This window comes from Artemia franciscana, unplaced genomic scaffold (assembly GCF_032884065.1).
Source record: "Artemia franciscana unplaced genomic scaffold, ASM3288406v1 PGA_scaffold_33, whole genome shotgun sequence".
NCBI lineage: Eukaryota > Metazoa > Arthropoda > Branchiopoda > Anostraca > Artemiidae > Artemia > Artemia franciscana.
In genome coordinates this window covers 629705-654256 of record NW_027062668.1, presented here as the reverse complement: position 1 = coordinate 654256, position 24552 = coordinate 629705, and the positions used below count along the sequence as shown (strand labels likewise).

Sequence of the window (24552 nt, the reverse complement as noted above, 5' to 3'; positions counted from 1 at the left end):
TGTCCTTTAGTGATTTTTCTGTTATTTTCTATTATAGAAAGTTGTGACTTCTTCGGCCTTTTCGGGCAACCCTGTCAGAATTATTTTTACTCATTTAAAAAAGAACTGAGAATTAAGAGGTAAACACTTGTTATGATAATCTTTAGAAAGGCCAAAGGTTAGGCCTTTCAAGTTTGCACCCTGTAACACAATTTATACAGGTGAAAATGAATGTATCATTTGATATCCTTTTTTATGCTCTTTTGTGATTCAATCATTACTTCTGGGGCTGTTTTCAGCCCTTAAAGAGCTCAAAACAGCGCATAGTCACCAAAATGTTAATAGATATCCACCGCACAGCTATTATGAAAGAATATAGTTTACACACAGAGAAAAATTTCCTGTTGCCAAAAATTATATAGGCTATTTAAAAATTTTCCTTTTGATTAAGTCATTTAAAAATTATTAAAAAATTAAGCTGTTTAAAAACTATTTAAAAAATATATGTTGCATGTTCAAGAGTCGGTAAACCTGAAAATCTATTTATGTGCACAGACAATGGGACAGTGAAGAATGTTGTATATTCCCAAGTTTTACATAGTTAAAAACATATATATATATATATATATATATATATATATATATATATATATATATATATATATATATATATACATATATATATATATATATATATATATATATATATATATATATATATATATATATATATATATATATATATATATATATATATATATATATATATATATATATATATATATATATATATATATATATATATATATATATATATATATATATATATATATATATATATATATATATATATATATATATATATATATATATATATATATATATATATATATATATATATAATATATATATATATATATATATATATATATATATATATATATATATATATATATATATATATATATATATATATATATATATATATATATATATATATATATATATATATATATATATATATATATATATATATATATATATATATATATATATATATATATATATATATATATATATATATATATATATATATATAGAGGCTGTTCCTCCCTCAACATCCCACTCTTTACACTAAAGTTATTTACTGTTTAATAAAGTAAAATTGAGAGAAAGAGTAAAACTTTAGCTTAAAGAGCAGGATGTTGAGGGAGGAACAGCCCCTTTCATACACAGAGTATTTTCTGTTCGTTTTAAGTTTTAATGTTGCTCCTTACTTTCAGTTAAAAAAAACTTGTTTTTTATTATTTATATATATATATATATATATATATATATATATATATATATATAATAATTTATTTCTGCCCTCTTTATATACAAAAGATAGAATAGAATTTATTTATTCACTACAATAACCAGAGCTAGCAGTAGCATGTCATGATAAAAATAATTTATACCTTCCAACTTCACACTCAGCACTCACAGGAAAATTTAAACAAATATTATATTAATCAAACACTAAATATTAGTTGCATCAATATTATTAAAATGACAGGTAAAATATGGAACAAATGATTTGCAATATCTCTCAGTACTATAGGCTGAGCAAGTCAGTAACTGTGGACAATTCTTTTTTATTTATTCAAGTCTAGTAACTGGTCCTTCAGTTGGGGGGGCTCTCAAGGTTGGGTAGTAGACTACAATGAGCTGGGGAATTCAAACAATTTAGTGCAAATCTATATTTTAAGCTGTGTCTATGACTATCAAGTGAGTCTAAATTGACTTGTTTCATTGCATCCTTGTAAGTTGAGTAGATTTGTCCTAGGATAATTTTTATATCTCTTTGTGGTATTGTCTCAAGTCTGTTTGTTTGATCCTTTGTCAATCTTGGATGCCAAGAAGGATGTGCATACTCAAGAGAAGGTCTAACATAGCTGCAGTATGACAGGCCAAAAGGCAACCCAAGGTAATTAATGGAATCTTTATTAAAAATATTAAGTGATCCCACCCTAATTGAATGATGCTGGATATCACCTTTACCATTCACCACTAGGAATTCTGTTTTAGATGGTTCAGTCTCTAATCCTATCTCTTGTAGATGTGGGTGTAATGTGTTAATTGCATTCTACATTGATATTAAATTATCTGAGAACAACAAAATATCATCAGCATACAATAAGTGGCTAATGTTGATGCCTTTAATCACATATGGGGGTATGAACTGTGTGGCTGATCTAATTGTGTTATGAAATATAAAGGGGCTAAGAACTGACCCTTGTTTAACTCCACAATGTAAATAAATTTGGTATAAAAGTTGCCCTCCCCAAAAGATTCTCACAGATGAATTACCATACCAGCCCACCAAACACTGGCCTATAAATGGGTTCACACCACTATGCAACAGTGACAAAAAAGCATAGTTATGCAACATACTATCAAACGCTTTTGAAATATCAACTCCACACTCAAATAATTGTTTTTTAATCTTATCTTTCAATTTCTCTAGAATTATTGTGTGTGTATTTTGAACCCCTACACCACTTCAGAAACCCAACTGTTGATCCCTCATATTATACTTTGTTGTTAAATATGAAAATAAAATTTTTTCAAATAATTTACTAATAACAGAACAAAGTGTTAAAGGTCTAAATGATGAACATTGTGAAGGATCCTTGCCCTTCTTGCGTATACAAACTACTTTACCTTCATCTATCAAAGAAGGGACATAATGATGGGTTACTATCATTTGAAATAATAATGTAAGATGCTCTAGTCATTTTGAAGAACCATACATAAGTTGTTCTGGTAGCAAACTGTCTGGACCTGGGGCCTTCCCACAATTTAGTGGTCTAATTGAGTCATATATATATATATATATCAGCATTTGGAGTGCAACAGACTTCTATATATGGATTCTCATTGTCACTTGTCTTCTAACTGCAGACATGAGCCTCTTCTTTATGTCATGATTGCACAAAAATTTCATTGCAACCACCCTCGAAAAATATGAATTCTTCCTTAAAGTCCTGACCTATTTAGATTGTTCTAAAATGTCAATGATGTAATATATATTACCTTAAATTGCATCTTCTTGCAATTAAGGCTGAAGAAACTATAGATGTTGCCAGGTAGCATTGATTTAATGTTCATTTTACAGTTCATGAGTTGATCATCACTATTTACATATATACAAGACAGTTTGGTTTCATTGCTGGGTGTCATTAGATGTATTGCTGGCTGGGTGTGTTTGAGGGCTAAAAGGGGTGGGTGGCAACTAATAGATCCTGCTGAATGATTCTGCTTTGTCCCACTGTGTCTTCAATGACTTGCTGCTCTAATCACAATCAACACTAATCTTGAAACTCTCCATTGATCTGGTTGACACAGTAGATTTGCCAAGTGAATTCCACAGTGGGACATTGCAATTGGTTAATAAGTTAAACTTCTCATGCTTTCTGCTAAACTTTTGATGCAGTTTTATGGGATTTCGTGATGTTCTGGCTTACTCACTGTGATCAAAAACAGGCTTATTGGCATCATTGGTCATCATCTTAAATGCAAGGATGACATCCCTCTTCCTACAGCATGTTAGGGTAGGCAGGTCAAGCTTTTCTAGTTGTTACTTGTAGGAGATTAGTTGTTTGGTAAAAGGGAGCTTGGTTGCTCTACATAGGACCTTCTCAAGTATCTCCATGTCACACTGAAAGTGCAGTATTATAATTATTAATTGTTTAATTTATTCAAAAAAAAGAAATACATTGTCTTTTCACACAAGAAAATGCTGTATATAACATTCCATTATTAAAAACTGGAGAAATAAGGCAAATACCAACAAATTCCAAAGTTTGCCCTTAAAGGCCCCTTTTACCAAAACACTCCCTTAAAATTAAATCTTCCAAGCTTATGTTTTAACTAAAAACACAAAGAATAACTAGTTAGCTCATTCCACATTGTATACAAACTTTATTTGTAGCTGTATAAACTTTATTTATCCACATTAATCAGATCACTATTGAACCAACACAGTTTAAAATTTAGCAAGTACTTGCTTGATCTCTAAATGCTGTTAAGTTTGGAAAATACTCCACCTGCTTATGCAATTCAAGTCGATAATTTCTCTATTGCAGATGCTGTTTTGAGTTAGGGATTAATGAGAAGGTAAGCCCCTCATATCTATATATATAAAAATAAGTTGTCTGTGGATCTGTGGATCTGTGGATCAGGTTACGATCCACAAAAAAGGTAAAAAACTAAAAACTAAAAAAAAAACTGAAAAAACTAAAAAATGGCAAAAACTACAAAAAAAACTAAAAACTAATAAAAAAAATAAAAAAGCTAAAAAACTAAAAAAACTAAAAAAACTAAAAAAACTAAAAAAAAACTTAAAAAAGGAAAAAACTGAAAAATAGAAGAGAAAAAGAAAACTAATAAAATTAAGAATAAAATAAAAAAAAATAAAAAAGATAAAAACTAAAAAAAAAGTAAAAAGAAAAAACGAAAAAACTAAAAAAGCTAAAAAAAAGGTAAAAACCAATAAAAAACTAAAAAGGAAAAAAACTAAAAAAAATTTTCATCTAAAAAACTAAAAAAACTAAAAAAGGTAAAAACTAAAAGAACTAAAAAAGAAAAAAAACTAAAAAAAGGAAAAAAACTGAAAAATAAGGGAGAAACAATCTAAATAAATGACGACACTCAAAGAGAAAGCGACCGAGACAAAAGGAATGTTCGATTAGCAATCAACAAAGCACCGGGACACAGGGAGTATAAATGACGACGACCGGGACACAGGGACATAACTACAAAGGGGACGCCGGGGTGCACAGGGGGATATATAAATGAATAAAATTAAGAATAAAATAAAAAAAGATAAAAACTAAAAAAAAAGTAAAAAGAAAAAACGAAAAAAACTAAAAAAGCTAAAAAAAAAAGGTAAAAACCAATAAAAAACTAAAAAGAAAAAAAGGAAAAAAAAAACTAAAAAAACTAAAAACTAAAAAAAAACTTAAAAAAAAGGAAAAAACTGAAAAATAGAAAAGAAAAAGAAAACAAATAAAATTAAGAATAAAAATAAAAAAAATAAAAAAGATAAAAACTAAAAAAAAAGTAAAAAGAAAAAACGAAAAAAACTAAAAAAGCTAAAAAAAAGGTAAAAACCAATAAAAAACTAAAAAGAAAAAAAGGAAAAAAACTAAAACAAATTTTCATCTAAAAAACTAAAAAAAACTAAAAAAGGTAAAAACTAAAAGAACTAAAAAAGAACAAAAACTAAAAAAAGGAAAAAAACTGAAAAATAAAGGAGAAACAATCTAAATAAATGACGACACTCAAAGAGAAAGCGACCGGGACAAAAGGAATGTTCGATTAGCAATCAACAAAGCACCGGGACACAGGGAGTATAAATGACGACGACCGGAACACAGGGACATAACTACAAAGGGGACGCCGGGGTGCACAGGGGGATATATAAATGACGATGGCGACTCAGGGAATGGTCGATTCACAGGTGGGACATAGGGACACAACTACAATGGTGCGTAACTAATATGGCGCGTAACGACTTACGCGCGCGGGGGGGCTTGGGGGGGGCGCGAAGCGCCCCCACCAACTAGGTGTTGGGGTGGCGCGAAGCGCCACCCCAACAGCTAGTACTGAATAATTTCTCTTTATTTTTAGTTTGTTGTTGCTCCTTCCTTTCAGTGAAAAAAACTCATTTTGTTTATTTAATTTTTGGACCTTTTTTTTAAATCAGACCAACAAATCATAAGCCCAGAACTACCTATCAAAAATTGCTGGGGATCTGTCTACCGATTCACGCGCTTCATGGAAGAGTTATGGGAACCTTTACCATGCATGTCAACTGATAGAAGGTGTGATATAAATAAGGGAATTCAGGATATCAGAAGTGTGCTTTTGGATGATGTGAAACTGGATCAATTAACAGCCTGTCTGAAATTCTTGAAACCAATTTCACTTGCCTGTCACTTTTTTGAAAAAGAGGAAGCTCTTGCTTTGTGTGTCATCCCGTACTTCAGTTTGCTATAGCAGCATTTCCTGGAGGCTCTACTGTTTTTGCCGGTCGCAGAGGCTGAGGAAAGGAAAATCCACAAGTTCCTAGAAAATAGAAGGATATTTGCAAACGATCCTGCCCTTGCTGCAGCTACTTTACTTGTACCACTTTTTGGATCAAACTCACTGACACAAAGTGAGTTTACGGATGCAGTAAGTTGAATCAATGAGTTTTCTAAATTTTCTTACCAATGTTGGAAGGATGATGAATCATTTAACAAAAGATCTGAAGCTGACTTTATTGGAGTCTTGAACATAGAACTCTGTTGGTACATCTCCAAAAGTGGTTTTTCATAATCATTGCACTTTGAGACAACACTCAAATCAACAACTTGCAGTTGTGTTGTTTTTGTTTTTTTTTTGCGAAGTTGGTGCTTACAGGATTGGCTGTAACAATCTCAACAATTTGTGTTACCGTAGCCTCCTGTGACAGACTCTGGTGAGATTATGGACTAATGCAGATCCACCATAGAAACCATATCAAGCATAAAACAGTGAACAAAATTCTCATGGTCCATTAGTCACTCAATTGCAAAAAATTGAACATCACCATGCAGCTTCAAAAATGCCAGGAAATCGACTTGAAAGGGTGGAAGGGATGTTCATGCTGCTATCATGTCTTTATCAATAGTTTACTGCCACGTGATATTGGAGATGGTCTGGTGTAAGATTTTCTGCCAGACATAGCGTTTGAATATGCGCCAGATGAGGAAGAGGAGCAGCTGCTCTAACTTTTCTTTTTAACTTTTTCTAACTAATTCTAACGAATTAGTTAATTCTAACGAATTAGTTAATTCTAACTAACTTTCCTAACTAATTATTTCTTATAAAGAATTATCTGAAGCCTAAAGTGCATTTTTTTTTAAATCCCCCCTCCTATATAAAGGAAGTAGGAAATAATCAGATAAAATCATGCAAAATAATATTTTTTCTTATCAATCTGTCAGAGGCGCCATTTTGGGGGTTCAGGGGTGGGCAAATGCCCATCCAAGATTTTCCAGGGGGGCCAAGCTTCCACCTCAAAGGGCCCTTTTCCGACCATAATTATCCATTACTAGCTGTTGGGGTGGCGCTTCGCGCCACCCCAACACCTAGTTGGTGGAGTGCTTCGCGCCCCCCAAGCCCCCCGTGCGTAAGTCGTTACGCGCCATATTAGTTACGCGCCATTGTAGTTGTGTCCCTGTGTCCCACCTGTGAATATATATATATATATATATATATATATATATATATATATATATATATATATATATATATTATATATATATATATATATATATATATATATATATATATATATATATATATATAGGCCTATATATATATATATATATATATATATATATATATATATATATATGTTTTTAACTACGTAAAACATGCGAATATTCAACATTCTTCGCTGTCCCATTGTCTGTGCATATAAATAGATTGTCAGGTTTACTGACTCTTGAACATGCAACATATAATTGTCCATGGGAAAAACAATTCGTATTCAGATCTATACCTCATTATTCTAATGATGTGTCCCTGTGTCCCGGTCGTCATTTATATGCCCAGTGTCCCGGTCGTCATTTGTGTCCCGGTGTCCCAGTTTGTAATTTCTCTTTGAGTGTCCCGGTCGTCATTTATATTCCCTGTGTCCCGGTCGTCATTTGTGTCCTGGTGTCTGGGTCCGTAATTTCTATTGGAATAATCCCTGTGTCCCGTTCGTCATTTATATATCCCGCCTGTGCCCTCGGCGTCCCTGCTGTAGTTGTGTCCCTGTGTCCCAGTCGTAATTTGTGTCCGGGTGTCCCGGTCTGTAATTTCTCTTTGAGGTTCCCGGTCGTCATTTATATTCCCTGTGTCTCGGTCGTCATTTGTGCCCCAGTGTCCCGGTATGTAATTTCATCAGTTGACAAACATGACGTCAGTCGACAAGCAACTTCATGACGCAATCATTCCTTATAATGACGTCAGTCGACAAACATGACGTCAGTCGACACACAAACATGACGTCACTCGACACACACACACACAGAGACAACTTATTTTTATATATATAGATGTCCAACATAATCCATTCTGTTCAAATGATTTGAACTAACTGCACGCCTATTAGCCAAAGGGCGTAATTACCTGACGACGTTTGGGGTAATTACACTATCTGCTATTAATCGTTGTAAACTTTGAAAGTAGGTTAGATTCATAATAAAAGTCTCAAGTTCTGTCAAATGTCAAATTTGCATAGGTATATTAATTGAAATGATTGTTTTGCTTTTTTGTGTACTTAGCAATATCCTTAGTAATTTTTATTAACAGCTTTCAGATTTATTTGTTAACGTATTACAAACTTGAGCTAGTCCAATTTGTTTTTCCTTTGCTTAGTTGAAAAAATTGCCTTTCCTTAATATTCTAATATTATTTGTATATTTAGTTGAAATGAAAATCTTCCAATAAAGGGCACAATTTGGTAAGAAAGTAAAAAAAAAATTGTGGACGTTTTACACAAAAATAATAATAAAAGTCCAAATATTTTGGCTTCACGCTTGGAAGCCTTTATGAATGTTGAAAAAGTATAAAAAAAAGCTAGCTGAAACAAAACATGAAAAAAAACTAGAGTTTATATTAGAAAAATAATTTATATATATACATATATATATATATATATATATATATATATATATATATATATATATATATATATATATATATATATATATATATATATATATATATATATATATATATATATATATATATATATATATATATATATATATATATATATATATATATATATATATATATATATATATATATATATATATATATATATAAATTATTCTTCTAATATAAACTCTAGCAAAATGAAAGAGTATTTTATTTTTATTTTAAAGAGTATGTCTTAGGTTAGAATGATATTAAGTTTTTGATTTTTAACTTTACTTTAAGGAATAATTATTCCAATTTTGTGCTGTTGGAGTTTATTTCCTTTACTATTGGTTTTCCCACCATAGTATTTTCCACAAAAACAAAGTATTCTATTTACTCCACTTTGTATATTTTTTGGCAAACAAATACAACGTAGAGACAATAGGGAAAATTTTTTCAAGACAATGGAAATTATTTATGTAGATATTTCGGCCCTATGTCCAAGGGCCGTCTTCAGCACAATACAAGATTAAGAGAGAAACTATATATATATATATATATATATATATATATATATATATATATATATATATATATATATATATATATATATATATATATATATATATATATATATATATATATATATATATATATATATATATATATATATATATATATATATATATATATATATATATATATATATATATATATATATATATATATATATATATATATATATATATATATATATATATATATATATATATATATATATATATATATATATATATATATATATATATATATATATATATATATATATATATATATATATATATATATATATATATATATATATATATATATATATATATATATATATATATATATATATATATATATATATATATATATATATATATAGATATATAGATATATATATATATATATATATATATATATATATATATATATATATATATATATATATATATATATATATATATATATATATATATATATATATATATATATATATATATATATATATATATATATATATATATATATATATATATATATATATATATATATATATATATATATATATATATAGTTTCTCTCTTAATCTTGTATTGTGCTGAAGACGGCCCTTGGACATGGGCCGAAATATCTACATAAATAATTTCCATTGTCTTGAAAAAATTTTCCCTATTGTCTCTACGTTGTATTTGTTTGTTATGGAAAGGCAGTGTGGTCTTCGTCGCTATTTTTTTTTATATTTTTTGGAATTACATCTCTGCCTGAATCTACTAAAAATCTTATTTTTATTTTTGTTTGACAGTAACTTTAATACTTTGTTTTTTAATTACTTTGTTTGTTTTTCTGATAAAACTGAGAGACGAAGGTAAAGATATATAATTGATTTCTTATCAGATTTGTTTATATTTTTCAAAATCCTCTCTGGTGTTCCATTAATTATACTAGTTCAACAAGGGCAAAAGATAATGGTTTCTGAATGCATAGGAAAAAGAGGGTTCTAAATGGACATGCACAAATTTCTAAAAAGAAAAAAGTAAACATTCTGGTTAAACTGCTGCTAGCCAAGCCAACATGCACACATCAGGGAGATAAGCCAAGAGCACCAATTCAGGAAAATGTGGACAGTGAGGCAAAAATTTGTTTTGTTTTTATAAGGGTACAACAAAGGTATTTTTTAAAATGTAGAGGTAATTTTCTATGAAATCAATCGAAGATTATTTACTTAAAAAAGTGAAACACCAACATTTAGGTTTTCTTTAAAATTCGGAAGGATAGTTTTACCACCCTCCCATCGGTACCTTGTGTTGAACATGAGAAAGAAACAAGTTAATCAAATAGATAAACAAGAATGAAAGCCTAAAAAGTTGCTAAGACCGACTTTTTTAAAATGCAAAAGCACGATGTCTGTTAAAGCAGCTAATTATAATTTTAGTAAGTTTCTTGTTAATTTAGTGATTTTTCTCAAGAGTCGTCGTTATTTTTCGATTGATTTAGCGATTTCTCTTTCAAAAATTTAGTGATTGATTTCACTATATTATATTGCACTTGGTATTTACCAAGTGACATATAGCAATCGCAAAATCTGTAGGTATGTCTGTTGGTCCCGGTTTTGCCAGTAGGTACTTCCAGATAAACTAGGACGATGAAATTTGGCAGGTGTATCAGGGATCAGACCAGATTAAATCAGAAATAGTCGTTTTTCGATTCGACCATCTGAGGGGAGAGTGGGGGGACGGTTAATTTGGAAAAATTAGAAAAAATGAGGTATTTTTAACTTACGAACAGGCTATCTGATCTTAATAAAATTTGATATTTAGAAGGATATCGTGTCTCAGAGCTCTTATTTGAAGTTCCGACCGGATCTGGTGACATTGGGGGGAGTTGGAGGGGGAACCTAAAATCTTGGAAATCTTGGAAAGTCTTGGAACTTTAGAGTGGAGGGATCAGAATGAAACTTAGTGGGGAAAATATGCACAAGTTCTTGATACGTGATTGGTATAACTGGAACGGATCCGCTCTCTTTGGGGGTTTGGGGGGGGATAATTCGGAAAAATTAGAAAAACTGAGGTATTTTCAACATAAGAACGGGTTACCAGATCTTAATGAAAGTTGATATTTAGAAGGAACTCATGTCTGGGAGTTCTTATTTTAAATCCCAACCAGATCTGGTGACATTGGGGGGGGGGGGGGCTGGAGGGGGAAACCAGAAATACTGGAAAACGCTTAGAATGGAGAGATCGGGATGAAACTTGGTGGGTAGTATAAGCAAATGTCGTAGATATGTGATTGACGTAACCGGACTGGATCCACTCTCTTTGGGGGAGTTAGGGGGGTCCTGTGCTTTGGCGAGTTTCGTGCTTCTGGAAGTGCTAGGACGATGAAAATTGGTAGGTGTGTCAGGGACCTGTAAAAATTGACTTGATAAAGTCGTTTTCGCCGATTCGACCATCTGGGAGGCTGAAGGGAGAGGAAAAATTAGAAAAAATAAGGCATTTTTAACTTACGACGGGTGATCAGATCTTAATGAATTTTGTTATTTAGAAGCACCTCGTGTCTCAGAGCTCTCATTTTAAATCCTGACCGGCATTAAGCCTTCGATTTTTCTTTTAAATCAATCTATTGATTCTTATAATTTTGCTAGAGCTTGTGGCATCTGAGTTCTTGGCTCTTGTTTCAACTGGCGCCAACCCTGCTTATGCATTGTTATTTATGCAGTTTTCTATTAATTTTTACCAACAATTCTTGTTTTAGTGTAAGGCGGATGGTTATAGGAACATCATGGTAACAAATGTCTTGCACATCTTCAGTACCTGCAGGCTAAACTTAGTGATTTTTCTATAAATCTGGTTAATTTTTGGTTGATTTAGTGATTTCTCTTTCATAAATTTAGTGATTGATTTTTTCAACTGGCGGCATCCCTGCTTAAGCATTGTTGTTTCTGACAAGCTTAATCTTGTAAGGAATGTGTCAAATTTAAACCATGGCAATTTTCTATTAATATTTACCAACAATTCTTGTTATACTGTAAATTGGATGATTATAGGAACATCTTGGTATCTCACGCTTTGGATATCTTTAGTACCTGCAGGCTTAAAACCTGGGATGCAAAGATATCTTAACTTGAAACTACTAACATCATGGTAGTACATGGTAACATGTGAAACATTATGGTAACAAATGCTTTGCACATCTTCAGTATCTGCAGGCTTAAAACCTGGGATGCAAATATATCTTAACTTGAAACTACTATCGTCGTGGTAGCACATGTTAACACATGAAAAATTATGGTAACACATGCTTTGCACAGATTATTTCCATGTAGGCTTAAAACCTGGGATGCAAAGATATCTTAACTTGAAACTACTAGCATCGCGGTAGCACATGGTAACACATGAAACATTATGGTAACACATGCTTTGCACACCTTCAGTACCTGTAGGCGTAAAACCTGGGATGCAAATATATCTTAACTTGAAACTACTAACATCATGGTAGTACACGGTAACATGTGAAACATTATGGTAACAAATGCTTTGCACATCTTCAGTATCTGCAGGCTTAAAACCTGGGATGCAAATATATCTTAACTTGAAACTACTATCGTCGTGGTAGCACATGTTAACACATGAAAAATTATGGTAACACATGCTTTGCACAGATTATTTCCATGTAGGCTTAAAACCTGGGATGCAAAGATATCTTAACTTGAAACTACTAACATCATGGTAGTACACGGTAACATGTGAAACATTATGGTAACAAATGCTTTGCACATCTTCAGTATCTGCAGGCTTAAAACCTGGGATGCAAATATATCTTAACTTGAAACTACTATCGTCGTGGTAGCACATGTTAACACATGAAAAATTATGGTAACACATGCTTTGCACAGATTATTTCCATGTAGGCTTAAAACCTGGGATGCAAAGATATCTTAACTTGAAACTACTAGCATCGCGGTAGCACATGGTAACACATGAAACATTATGGTAACACATGCTTTGCACACCTTCAGTACCTGTAGGCGTAAAACCTGGGATGCAAATATATCTTAACTTTAAACTACTTATAGTAATAGATGTGGCACCAAAGAATATATGGTAATAGAAAGTAATAGAGTATAATAGAAAGTAATATATAATCTATATATATATGTATATATAAATAAGTTGTTTGTCTGTCTGTTGACTGACGTCACTGTCCGCATATGACGTCTGAATTATTTCATCATATACCAATTCAAAAACGAATGTATTCAAGCCAAAGTAGCTCAGTTGGTTAAGCGTTATGTTCCAGGTTCTAGGTCCGAGAGGTTCCAGGTCCGAACCTTGGCTTTAGCATTAATACAAAAGAAGAAAAAAACTAAAAAAGGTAAAAACTACAAAAAAACTTAAAAAAACTAAAAAAGGTAAAAAACTTAAAAAGAAAAAACCTAAAAAAACTAAAAATAAAGGTAAAAACTACAAAAAAACTAAAAAGAAAAAAAACTAAAAACTAATAAAAAAACTAAAAACTGAAAAAGAAAAAAATAAAAAAAGGAAAAAACTGAAAAATAGAGGAGAAAAAGAAAACTAAAATAAAAAAAAAATAAAAAAAAGGTAAATGTATTCAAGCCGAAGTAGCTGAGTTGGTAAAGCGTTATGTTCGAGGTTCTAGGTCCGAAAGGTTCCAGGTTCGAACCTTGGCTTTAGCATTAATACAAAAGAAGACAAAAAACTAAAAAAGGTAAAAATCTATATATATATATAAAAATAAGTTGTTTGTCTGTCTGTTGACTGACGTCACTGTCCGCATATGACGTCTGAATTATTTCATCTCATCATATACCAATTCAAAAACGAATGTATTCAAGCCGAAGTAGCTCAGTTGGTAAAGCGTATTGTTCCAGGTTCTAGGTCCGAGAGGTTCCAGGTTCGAACCCTGGCTTTAGCATTAATACAAAAGAAGAAAAAAAACTAAAAAAGGTATAAACTACAAAAAAGAAAAAAAAAACTGAGAAAAGGTAAAAACTACAAAAAAAAACAAAAAGAAAAAAAAACTAAAAACTAATAAAAAAACCAAAAAAACAAAAACTGAAAAAGGAAAAAAAAGGAAAAAACTGAAAATAAAGGAGAAAAAGAAAACTAAAACAATAAAAAAAAAATAAAAAAGGTAAATGTATTCAAGCCGAAGTAGCTGAGTTGGTAAAGCGTTATGTTCTAGGTTCTAGGTCCGAGAGGCTCCAGGTTTGAACCTTGGCTTTAGCATTAATACAAAAGAAGAAGAAAAAACAGGAAATGTTTGATTAGCAATCACCATCAACAAAGCTCAAGAGCAATCATTAGAATAATGAGGTATAGATCTGAATACGGATTGTTTTTCCCATGGACAATTATTTGTTGCATGTTCAAATGTCGGTAAACCTGACAATCTATTTATATGTACAGGCAATGGGACAGCGAAGAATGTTGTATATTCGCAAGTTTTACGGAGTTAAAAACATATATATATATATATATATATATATATATATATATATATATATATATATATATATATATATATATATATATATATATATATATATATATATATATGTATATATATATATATGTATATATATATACATATATATATATATATATATATATATATATATATATATATATATATATATATATATATATATATATATATATATATATATATATATATATATATATATATATATATATATATATATATATATATATATATATATATATATATATATATATTCACAGGTGGGACACAGGGACACAACTACAATGGTGCGTAACTAACATGGCGCGTAACGACTTACGCGCGCGGGGGGGCTTGAGGGGGCGCGAAGCGTCCCCACCAACTAGGTGTTGGGGTGGCGCGAAGCGCCACCCCAACAGCTAGTATAGAATATAATAGAAAGTAACAGAATATAGTAATAGAAGTGGCACCAAATGTTGCTGGTCTGAAAAATTACTGGATGAAACAGCAATCAGATAAGACAAAAAAATGAATCAAGACTACCTCCCCCCCCCCATACCAATCCCATTTATAGAGTTCTAATTCTAACCATTTGATGATAATTTTCAGATTATTTTCTTCTGTGTTACTCAGTTGGGTAAAATTATAGCAGTTCATATAGCCGACGTACCATTAAAGTAAACGTACCACTCGATGCCTTTTTTATTCTCTTTACAAATATAACAATTGCTTCGATCGTAAATTCAAATTTAAGCACTTTTTGAGCTCTTAAAAATGACGAATTTTCAAAACATTATGACAGTTCATGTATCTGACTTACGAACTAAGTAACATACTACTTGATGCCTTTATTTTTGTTCTTTACGAATATAATAATCGCTTCTACCGCAAATTCAAATTCAAGAACTTTTTGAGCTCTTAAAAATCACGAATTTTCAATTAAAGTATGAGTTATCGCTAGTTTTCTACAAAATAATACCACGTTTTCTCAGCGCTATCTTTTCAATCATTTTCGAAAAAATAATACTTCATTTTTTCAGTGCTAAAATTATCTATAATAAGGTTAGTTTAGGTTAGGTTAAAAAGTGCTTAAATTTGAATTTACGGTAGAAACGATTATTATATTCCTAAAGAACATAAAAAGGCATCAAGTGGTATATTCACTTTTTTGGTAAGCCAGTTATATGAGCTGCTATAATTTTACGCTAAGTTGAAGTAATTAGTGCAATGCCCATCAAAATTTCGAACTAATTTAGAATACAAGTACCACAGCTAAAAGTTCTTATCTCTGAAGTGGCTTCACATTATTTCATATAGCCTAAGTTGGTTATAATTTTCAACATTAGTGTTTGGATCCTTGCCAAGGTGCCCTTGCTGCAAATAAATTATGATGATTATGCATGATGAAATTTATAAAAGTGTATAATTTATGCTTTGCATAGGTGTATACATATTTTAATCAGAGGGAAATTAGGGTGAGTGGTGACTATCTGAGCCATGGATTCAAGAAAAGGTAATGGGTTACAGAATATATTTTTCAAAGTATAGAAGGTAATTTTGCTGCTTTTTTCAGTGAAAATACAAAAAAAAAATCAGTGGAAATACCAAAACAAGGCTTTTCAAAATTGAGGGGAGGTGTGTGAATATTTCTTATGGGGAATACGCCTCTCCTCCAAGTTGATACCGCAAGAGGCTACACAGAGGGGGGAGTGGTCGTTTAAGACACCATTCTTCAATTTTTCTTGGAGAGAGACTTTTTTTTATCTAGTTTCAAGGGAGGAATGCTTTTTCTCTCTTTGGTAAAGGCATGCTATTATCTTTATTTGAATTAATTTTCAGAAATATGTACTCCCTGGGACTTCGAACTCTCAAGATACCCCTCCGACTTTATGAAGAAAACCGCTTCAGATTGTGTGAGAAGCTAAAGAATATCCTTGGAGAAAAAGCTGTTGGAGCTGTTGTCTTACTTAAAGGTGGAGATGAAGTACCCATAGATGCCACTGATATAACACACGTTTTTCGACAGGTAAATATGCATTCAGTTGTAATGAAACTTTCTACTTTATACCCTATTCTAGGGTATAGGAAACCCTTTATACCTTTTACCCTAGCTAATGTAATAGCAAGAGCAGCAGTAGTATTAGTAGTAAGCAATAATGGCATTCACATTGTGCGTTTTTGGTCTAGTAAAACATCCCCTCCTCATGATCTAATAGTTTCAACACATTATTTTAAGCTGTTTCTGGGAAGTTTCTCATACATCTTGTTGATAGCCTACATCCGAATAATGTGTTTTGATTCAGCCCAACAGCCTCTAAAATTTCCACATTAATACAGGTTGCTGAAATAATGATAGTATTAACAGCAGTAATAGCCATACTAATGCTGGTAATAGTATGCACATAATCTATTTTTATAAGCTTAAAAATATCCCTCAGCATACTCTAAGTTTCAACCTAACACTTTAAGCCATTCTTGATATAGTACTGATACGGCCATTTGACGACCTGCATACAAACGATAGTTTCGATTTAACTTAAAATACCCTCAACGTTTCCTGAAAGTGTTGGCTACCATGGATCCAATAGCTCAATATCCCCTTTAACATGCACTGAAATTTTAACTTAATGCTCTAAGCTGTTCCTGAGATATAGCTGTTATGACCTTTTAATACCCTGCATTCACTTTGTGTGTTCAATCTAGCTCACTATCCTCCTCAACGTTCCCTGAAAATTTCGTGTTAATACATACCCTTTGCTTCAATAGTACTAGTAGTCGTCGTTGTAGAAGTTGTTGTATTAGCAGTCATAGTAGTAGTAATTGTTTAGCAGTAGTAGTATTAGTAGCATGCATATTCTGCATTTTGTCTTGTTCAATATCATCCTTAATATGTCCTTAAATTTTCAATTTGATACCCTAGTAGACCATTCCTTGTATACTGATAATTGTCCTTATGACAACCTGCTTGTATAGTATATGTATTGTATATGTATTATATATAGTATATGTGTATATGTATATTGTATATGTATATGTATATTGTATATGTATATAGTATATGTATTGTATTGTATTGATATATATTCCTATGCCTGAGTGTATAAACTATTATAATCATAAGTTTTCTTCTCCCGATCCTGCTCTTGAATAAAATTTTGAAAAAGAATTATGTGCTTCTCTGAAAAAAAACACGAATCTTCGATATTTATAATTAAGCCAGGTGATGTAGTGATGTATTTAAGCCAAGTTGTTGTAAAAAACTAAAGAAAAGAAATTCCGCGGCAGTTGATGGAATTGCTGCCAGACATTGTGATCATGCAAGTGATTTTCTTTTTAATCATTTATTTCTACTTTTTCAAAAGTCTATTGAAAACGGAGTTGCTCCTTATCAATTTACAGTTAATCAAATAACCCCTATCCCGAACAAAGGCAAAAAGGGTTTTATAACGTGCATTTCGTTCCGATCAATAACAGTTTCTTGTACTCTTTTAAATTGTTTGAGTCAGCTATTTTGGATGAAATTATTTCTAAATGTCATGTCCCACCCCACTTTGGTTACAGAAAAGGTATTAGCCGGGAGCATGTACTTTTTGCTTTAATGGATGTTCTTGCTGATCTCATCCTTTGTGCTTTTGCTTATGCTCAAGTTTTCGACCCATGCATTTTTTCCCAAGTGTTACTTGAAGCATGTAAAAGAAGGGTTAAATTTTGTATAGTAAAATGCCTTCTGTATATGTACCATCACCTTAAGGCGAAGTTAGAGGGGCATCATCCCTTTTTGATATTTTAAAAGGGGTCCGTCAAGGTGGCCTTACCTCACCGTCTTTATTTAATAATTCTTTTTTACATGTCCAAAATTCTGTTAATGTTAGGTGTATTTACCGTGGATTTAATTTGTTATTAATGACTTTTGCAGATAGCGTTTTGAATTCAAGTCGTACTTATTAGTGGATGTGAGAACGTCTTTCATCAGCTTTATAATGAATATAAAGATATTGGGTTTTCTTTCAATGTAGAAAAAAAAATGCTGCTGTAGCTTTAAATTTTAAAGAGACAAATGGCCCTACTTTTTTATCTTTAGCTAGTGCTCAAATCCCCCTTTCTCAAAAATTGATTTACCTTGGAATGCCTATTGGAAAAAGTATGAAAGAAACTGTGAAATCATCCCTTGAAAATTTGAAGTAAAAACTGAGAATTACTTATGCTCCAATTGTATCTAATATTAAACACATAGATAAATTAAATCTCCCAAAAATTTATAATAGCCTAGTTGTACCTCATCTCCTTTCTCTTTGTCCGGTTTGGCAGTTTTTTAGTTAACCTCGGAAATTATCTGTTCGTAAAGTATTTTTTCGTTATGCTAAATTCCTTCTCAGTTACCCTCCTTGGACTACAAATAGTTACTTAATGAATAAACTACGCCTAGTTTCGCCTGTATGTGTTATTGATATAAGGCTAAATGATTTTTGTTCTTCTGTGTCGATAGTATCTCATTCTTGGTCTGTATTATTTATTTGATTGTCTATTGGTGTTGATTTGATTTGTATTTATTTATAGTTTTTTCTTTTTTTTTTATTACTCCGTCTTAAGGGCGTTTCACGCTCTTTTGGTAAAAGATGGTTATAAATAAATTGAATTGAATATTAGAGTACCAAGAACATCCAAATGAAATCAGTTTTTTGACCCCTGGACCCATCCTAGGTCTGTTCATGCCTAAAAATCGTTATTATCTAGAATATCTCTTTTTATTGTTTCAAAAATATGGGGTTTTTAGGGTATTGCCACATTTATGTCACTATTGCTATGTTCAAATGTGAAAATAAATAAATGAAATTAAGTAAATAAATTTGAAGTACTTTGGATATGCAAAAATCCAATATTGTTAGTGCGAAACTAATACATTATTAGTTGGAAACTAATAACGTATTAGTTTTCAAAGACAACTGCACCCTTTTAGGCTGTCCATGGTTGCATGGTTTTAGCTTTTTTTAGGTTTCTCACCCAATCTTCTTTTCTTTCTTTTGAATATATGGCAACTGCTACCGGGATTTGTATATTGAGGTCTTTTTCGTTAAAAATTAAATTTTATATTCTATTTTATACAGAGTTGTATAAGTTTTAAGTTTTGATATAACTATTTTAAACAATCGATGTCCAATCCAAACAATCAATGCTTAATTTTTATGTCCTTGGTAACTTAGCAAAAAGATTTTGCATGATTAATTGGTATTATTTTGCTAAAGGAGTCATTTTTCAACTGGGCTTTTGGAGTGAGAGAGCCTGGGTTCTATGGAGCCATCCATCTAGGATCAGGGAAAAGCACGTTATTTATGCCATTGTTGCCTGAAGACTATGCAGTTTGGATGGGCCACATAGAGACACCTGAAGAATGCAGACACAAGTATCAAGTCAATGAGGTCCGGTATGTCAAAGATGTAAGTCAAATCCTCTTAATTCAGCTGTCCCTGGGTTATCTGACTGATTTTTTTTTTTTTTTTTAAGCTTATAAATATAACCTTAACTCTTTTAGCGTATAACTTTTCAGAGTATATTGTTAATTATATAATATAGCTTAATCGAACCGGTTTTTGTTTACGTATACTATGGTAGTAATGTGGAGGAGGAAGGGGCTACATTGTCACCAGGGACTGAAAACCCTACCTACTCTATCCACAACGGTATTTTAGTAATGCCGGGACTCAGCTGCTTATTACATAATTTGACGTCTCTCGAATTTACAAAAAAAAAGTTGTCGATTCTCACTTAATATAAGGCACAAGTGTCAAGAAAACTCTGTTTTAAGTTAAAACTTGTAGTAGCACGATCTAAGAATAGTGATGTTCTTTGGTATTCTAAGGGGGTACCAAACTGAGGTTTCTTTATTTGCCGTTTTTAAATAGATTGTTGGTCTTTTCTTTTTCACAATTGACATGAAATTATATCTATGCATGTATATATGTAATCTTTGAGAGAGATAAAATAAAGTTTTCAGAAGACTGTCACAAGCTCTAAAAGAGCCGAATTTGCTTCTCGTGTCTGGTAAAAGGGAACAAAATAAAACCGAAACCGCTGAACAAAAATGTATATAAATCTTAAAAACTAATTGAATAGAAGTCAAGTATTTAAAACGGACACTGATAGATTGAAAAAGACTTGATAAAATGTAACGTAACAAGATTATAATTCTAAAGATTAGTACTTTAAATGTTACACAATTATGACAAAAAAAAGAATGAAAAAGGGTGCAGATAGATAATGCTTTTTATTGATAAACTATTATCACAAGCTGTAACAAAAGTTAATAATAGCAGTTCAATGACAATGCTAAATTATTATATGCTCTGAGGGCTGTGTGTGTGTTGGGGGCGGGTCATCCTCAAAGACATAATTTCCAAACCTTTCAACTACGTTGAACGTAATGACTATATCAATGTTAATCCGAAGTGTTTGGGGAAATGATAGGCGTGGGGGGCATTCTCCCTTCTACTACTTTCAACTATTGAAAAGGGCATTAGCCCTCTGGATTTCAAATGGAATAAGCCCCTTTTGAAGTTTCTAAGACGACGTTTTCTATAAAAAACCTTATATGTCCCGAGGGTATAACTTAAAAGCTTTGCCCTGGGGCTGTCTGGGGGTTGTCATCCTCAAACACATAGTTTCTAGACATATTAAAGTTGAACAAAATATCTGTCTTAAAATTTTTATTGGATGGGTTGGGGAAATAGTGGGCGTGGGAAGGTAGTTAGTTGCCATCCAACTACTTTTGACCATTAAAAAGGGCAGTGGTTCTCTCATTTTCCAATCGAACGAGTCCTTTTTGAAGTTTCTACGACGATGCTTTTTATAAAAAAAAACTTATACGCCTCCTGGGCACAACTTACAACTCTTGCCCTCAGGGCTCTAGGGGGGGGGGGGTGTCACCTTCAAAAACATAATTTCCCGACTTATCAACTACGTTGAACAAAATTTTGATTGGAAGTGTATGGGAAATGGTGGGCGTGGGAGGGGGGTTAGTTGCCCTCCAATAACTTTTGACTATTGAAAAAGGCACTAGCTCCTTCAATTGACGATGGAATGAACCCTTTTTGAAGTTTCTACGACAACTCCTTCGATACAAAGGGCCCTGATATAAAACCATAACAAAAAAATGAATAATACATTTTGACAATATTGTTATTTACTTAGGCAGCGCAATTGTGCTGCCTAAGATCGTTTTAGGTACTCTATTTTCAAATTTCACTGCAAATGTCTTTGGTGACAGGTTTCAGCAGATCAACATTTATATTCACTGACAAAAACATATTGTCACGAATTATTAGCAGCTGCCAATGCTTGGGAAAACATCTTTGATTCCCTTTATTCAGTTCCTATATTATTCTCTAGATTTTTTACATATAGGTTGTGGCTTTTTATATATTATATTATATATTTTTAGTATTTATATAATATTTTACATTTTCATGATATTTTATAATTATAATATTAATCTTCTTTTAAAATAAACCTTTATTTTAATTGGAGTTATGAAATTAAAAAAATTAACTTTTAATTAAAGCTTTTAATTAAGGCTTTGAAGATTATACAATTAAAATTTTAAAATTAGACCGTTATTTATCTAAAATTAAAAAAAAAACTTTTATTATGATATTTTATATTTTGTAAATATAAATTTTGTATATTTGTGTATGGTCATGTATTATTAATGAATATATATATATATATATATATATATATATATATATATATATATATATATATATATATATATATATATATATATATATATATATATATATATATATATATTATCCATTTCTTATATTAATTGTTATGTTCAGTTGTCAGTTGAATGCTTTTTGTTTCACGGTTCAGTTATCAATTTTCTGATTTTTGTTTCGTTTTCAGATTGCTGAAGTTTTGACGCAACAAAAGGCTGATCTACTGTTGACACTAGTAAGTGTTTCACTCTTGTTTTTGTGTCTTAATTAAATAAAAAGTTATTCTACATATGAGAGGAGCCAATTGGATTGAAAGCATTTTATTTACCGATTGCCTTTCAAAAAATTTTGAATGAAATAATCGGATATAAAGCTATTCTACATATGGGAGGGGCCAATTGGTAACTGAAAGCATCTTGTTTACTGATTGCCTTTCAAATAATTTAAAACGAAATGAATAAATTAGTTAAATAAAAAGCTATTCTGCATATGAGAGGAACTTATTGGTAATTGAAAGCATTTTATTTACCGATTGCCCTTCAAATTATTTGAAATAAATAAATTAAAAAGCTATTCTACATATTAGAGAGGCCAATTGGTAATTAGAAGCATTCTGTTTACCGATAGCCTTTCAAATAATTTGAAATGAAATCATACTGCTTAAAGCAAATATAGAACTAGTCTTTGTTTTAAGATAATATATCAGACCTTAGCAGAGAACAGGAGGGACCGCTATCATTTTGATCATCATTTTTGATGATAAATCATCATTGTGATCATTTTTGATGATAAATCATCATTGTGCCGCAAAATCATCATTTTGCGGCACAAAAGGGCTGAGTCTACTACTTCGGTGTTGTTCAAACTCTTTGTTTACATAAAAAGAAACTAGAACTTGAAATTTCTGTTCTATAGCCTCTTTGCCTTCCAGTATTTTACAATCTCTGGTTCAATATGATTGCCCTGATGGGGAATGCGTTTAGTTCATCTTTTAGTGCCATTAAATTTTTTATTAAAAGTTTATTAGCTTTACCTTTCAAAAGTTATTTTCGGCAATTGCATAGACTTAGTTAAGCTACTACTTTAGTAGTTTTTCCCTACTCCTGTTCGTTACAGTAAACCTGCCAATACCTGCTGCTATTACCGATACCTGCCATAACTGCTATTGCCATTACCAATATTAATCTTGCCATATGACTAGTCTTACTACGAGCAGTCCTATCACCAGTGTTGCTAATGCGGTACATTTTGTACCGTTTTTGGTACAATTTAGAATTCCTGACACATGTTGCATTTGAAAATTGTATGGTACAGTCCAAATTTCTAGTACATTTCGGCACTTTTGGGCTGTATTTGCCTGGTCGAGTTTTATTTTTCAAAATTTTCGAAACTCGAGATTTAATCAGTGGAATGGAAACTGACTTAGAATGTTATAGTTGTGCCACCAAGAATCTTCAATTGAATTGGTTGGGAAACTGGTACAATTTATCTCAAAGCGTTCCCAGCGCTGCCTATCACACGACTAACTGTGCTACAGTTGCAACACCTACCACGATTGCTTGTACTGTGACCTCTCCTACCCTAACTGTTACTCTTATCACTACTTCTACTATCCTTGAAGAAGGAAGTGTAAGTGATGGATATGAAGATGAGCGATTTACCAATGCAATTGGTAAAGGTTATGGACATCGTAGACTTAGAGCTTTCAATTGACTGTGTGATTACTGCTACTACTTCAAGTGCCATAAAAAAACGACAGAATCAAGTATAAAGAATATGATAACCTATGCGGAATAAAAATGAATGAAAACTGAACTTTAAGTAAACTCTCAGTGAAAAGCAAAGAGTCATAAAAGGGAAACAAAGCAGGCACAACCTCATAATAGAAGTCGAATTCCTGGAAGTTTGACCGGTAATTTGATATTGTTTGTTTGATTTTATTCTGATAGTCAAGGACTCACAATAAAGGAAGATCGCTAGAAAATAATTACCAGGCTTCAAAGAGCTAAAGAGGTTGGAGTGTGAAATCTAGAGCGGAAACAAGCGCTGAAAAGGAATATCTGGTGGAGCATTCGAAACTCCTTGCGTCAATGGCAAAAAGGGTGTATGTGCAGAAACA

General features: G+C 31.5%; 1 protein-coding gene across 6 annotated transcripts in view; it reads left to right on the top strand.

Annotated features, from left to right (window-relative positions):
• The window catches only part of LOC136041708 (xaa-Pro dipeptidase-like), a 125427-nt gene continuing 100875 nt past the window's right edge, over positions 1 to 24552 (top strand). For 2 of the 6 annotated variants that reach the window (XM_065726447.1, XM_065726443.1), the window contains exons 1-4: positions 102 to 200; positions 16555 to 16741; positions 19959 to 20150; positions 22621 to 22668. In XM_065726447.1, the coding sequence (XP_065582519.1) occupies positions 16559 to 16741; positions 19959 to 20150; positions 22621 to 22668 (423 nt within the window). In that variant the 5' untranslated portion in view covers positions 102 to 200; positions 16555 to 16558. Of the gene's footprint in view, positions 201 to 1833; positions 1949 to 16554; positions 16742 to 19958; positions 20151 to 22620; positions 22669 to 24552 lie in introns of those variants that run through there. The other 4 variants (XM_065726448.1, XM_065726446.1, XM_065726444.1 and 1 more) reach the window with 4 other exon arrangements.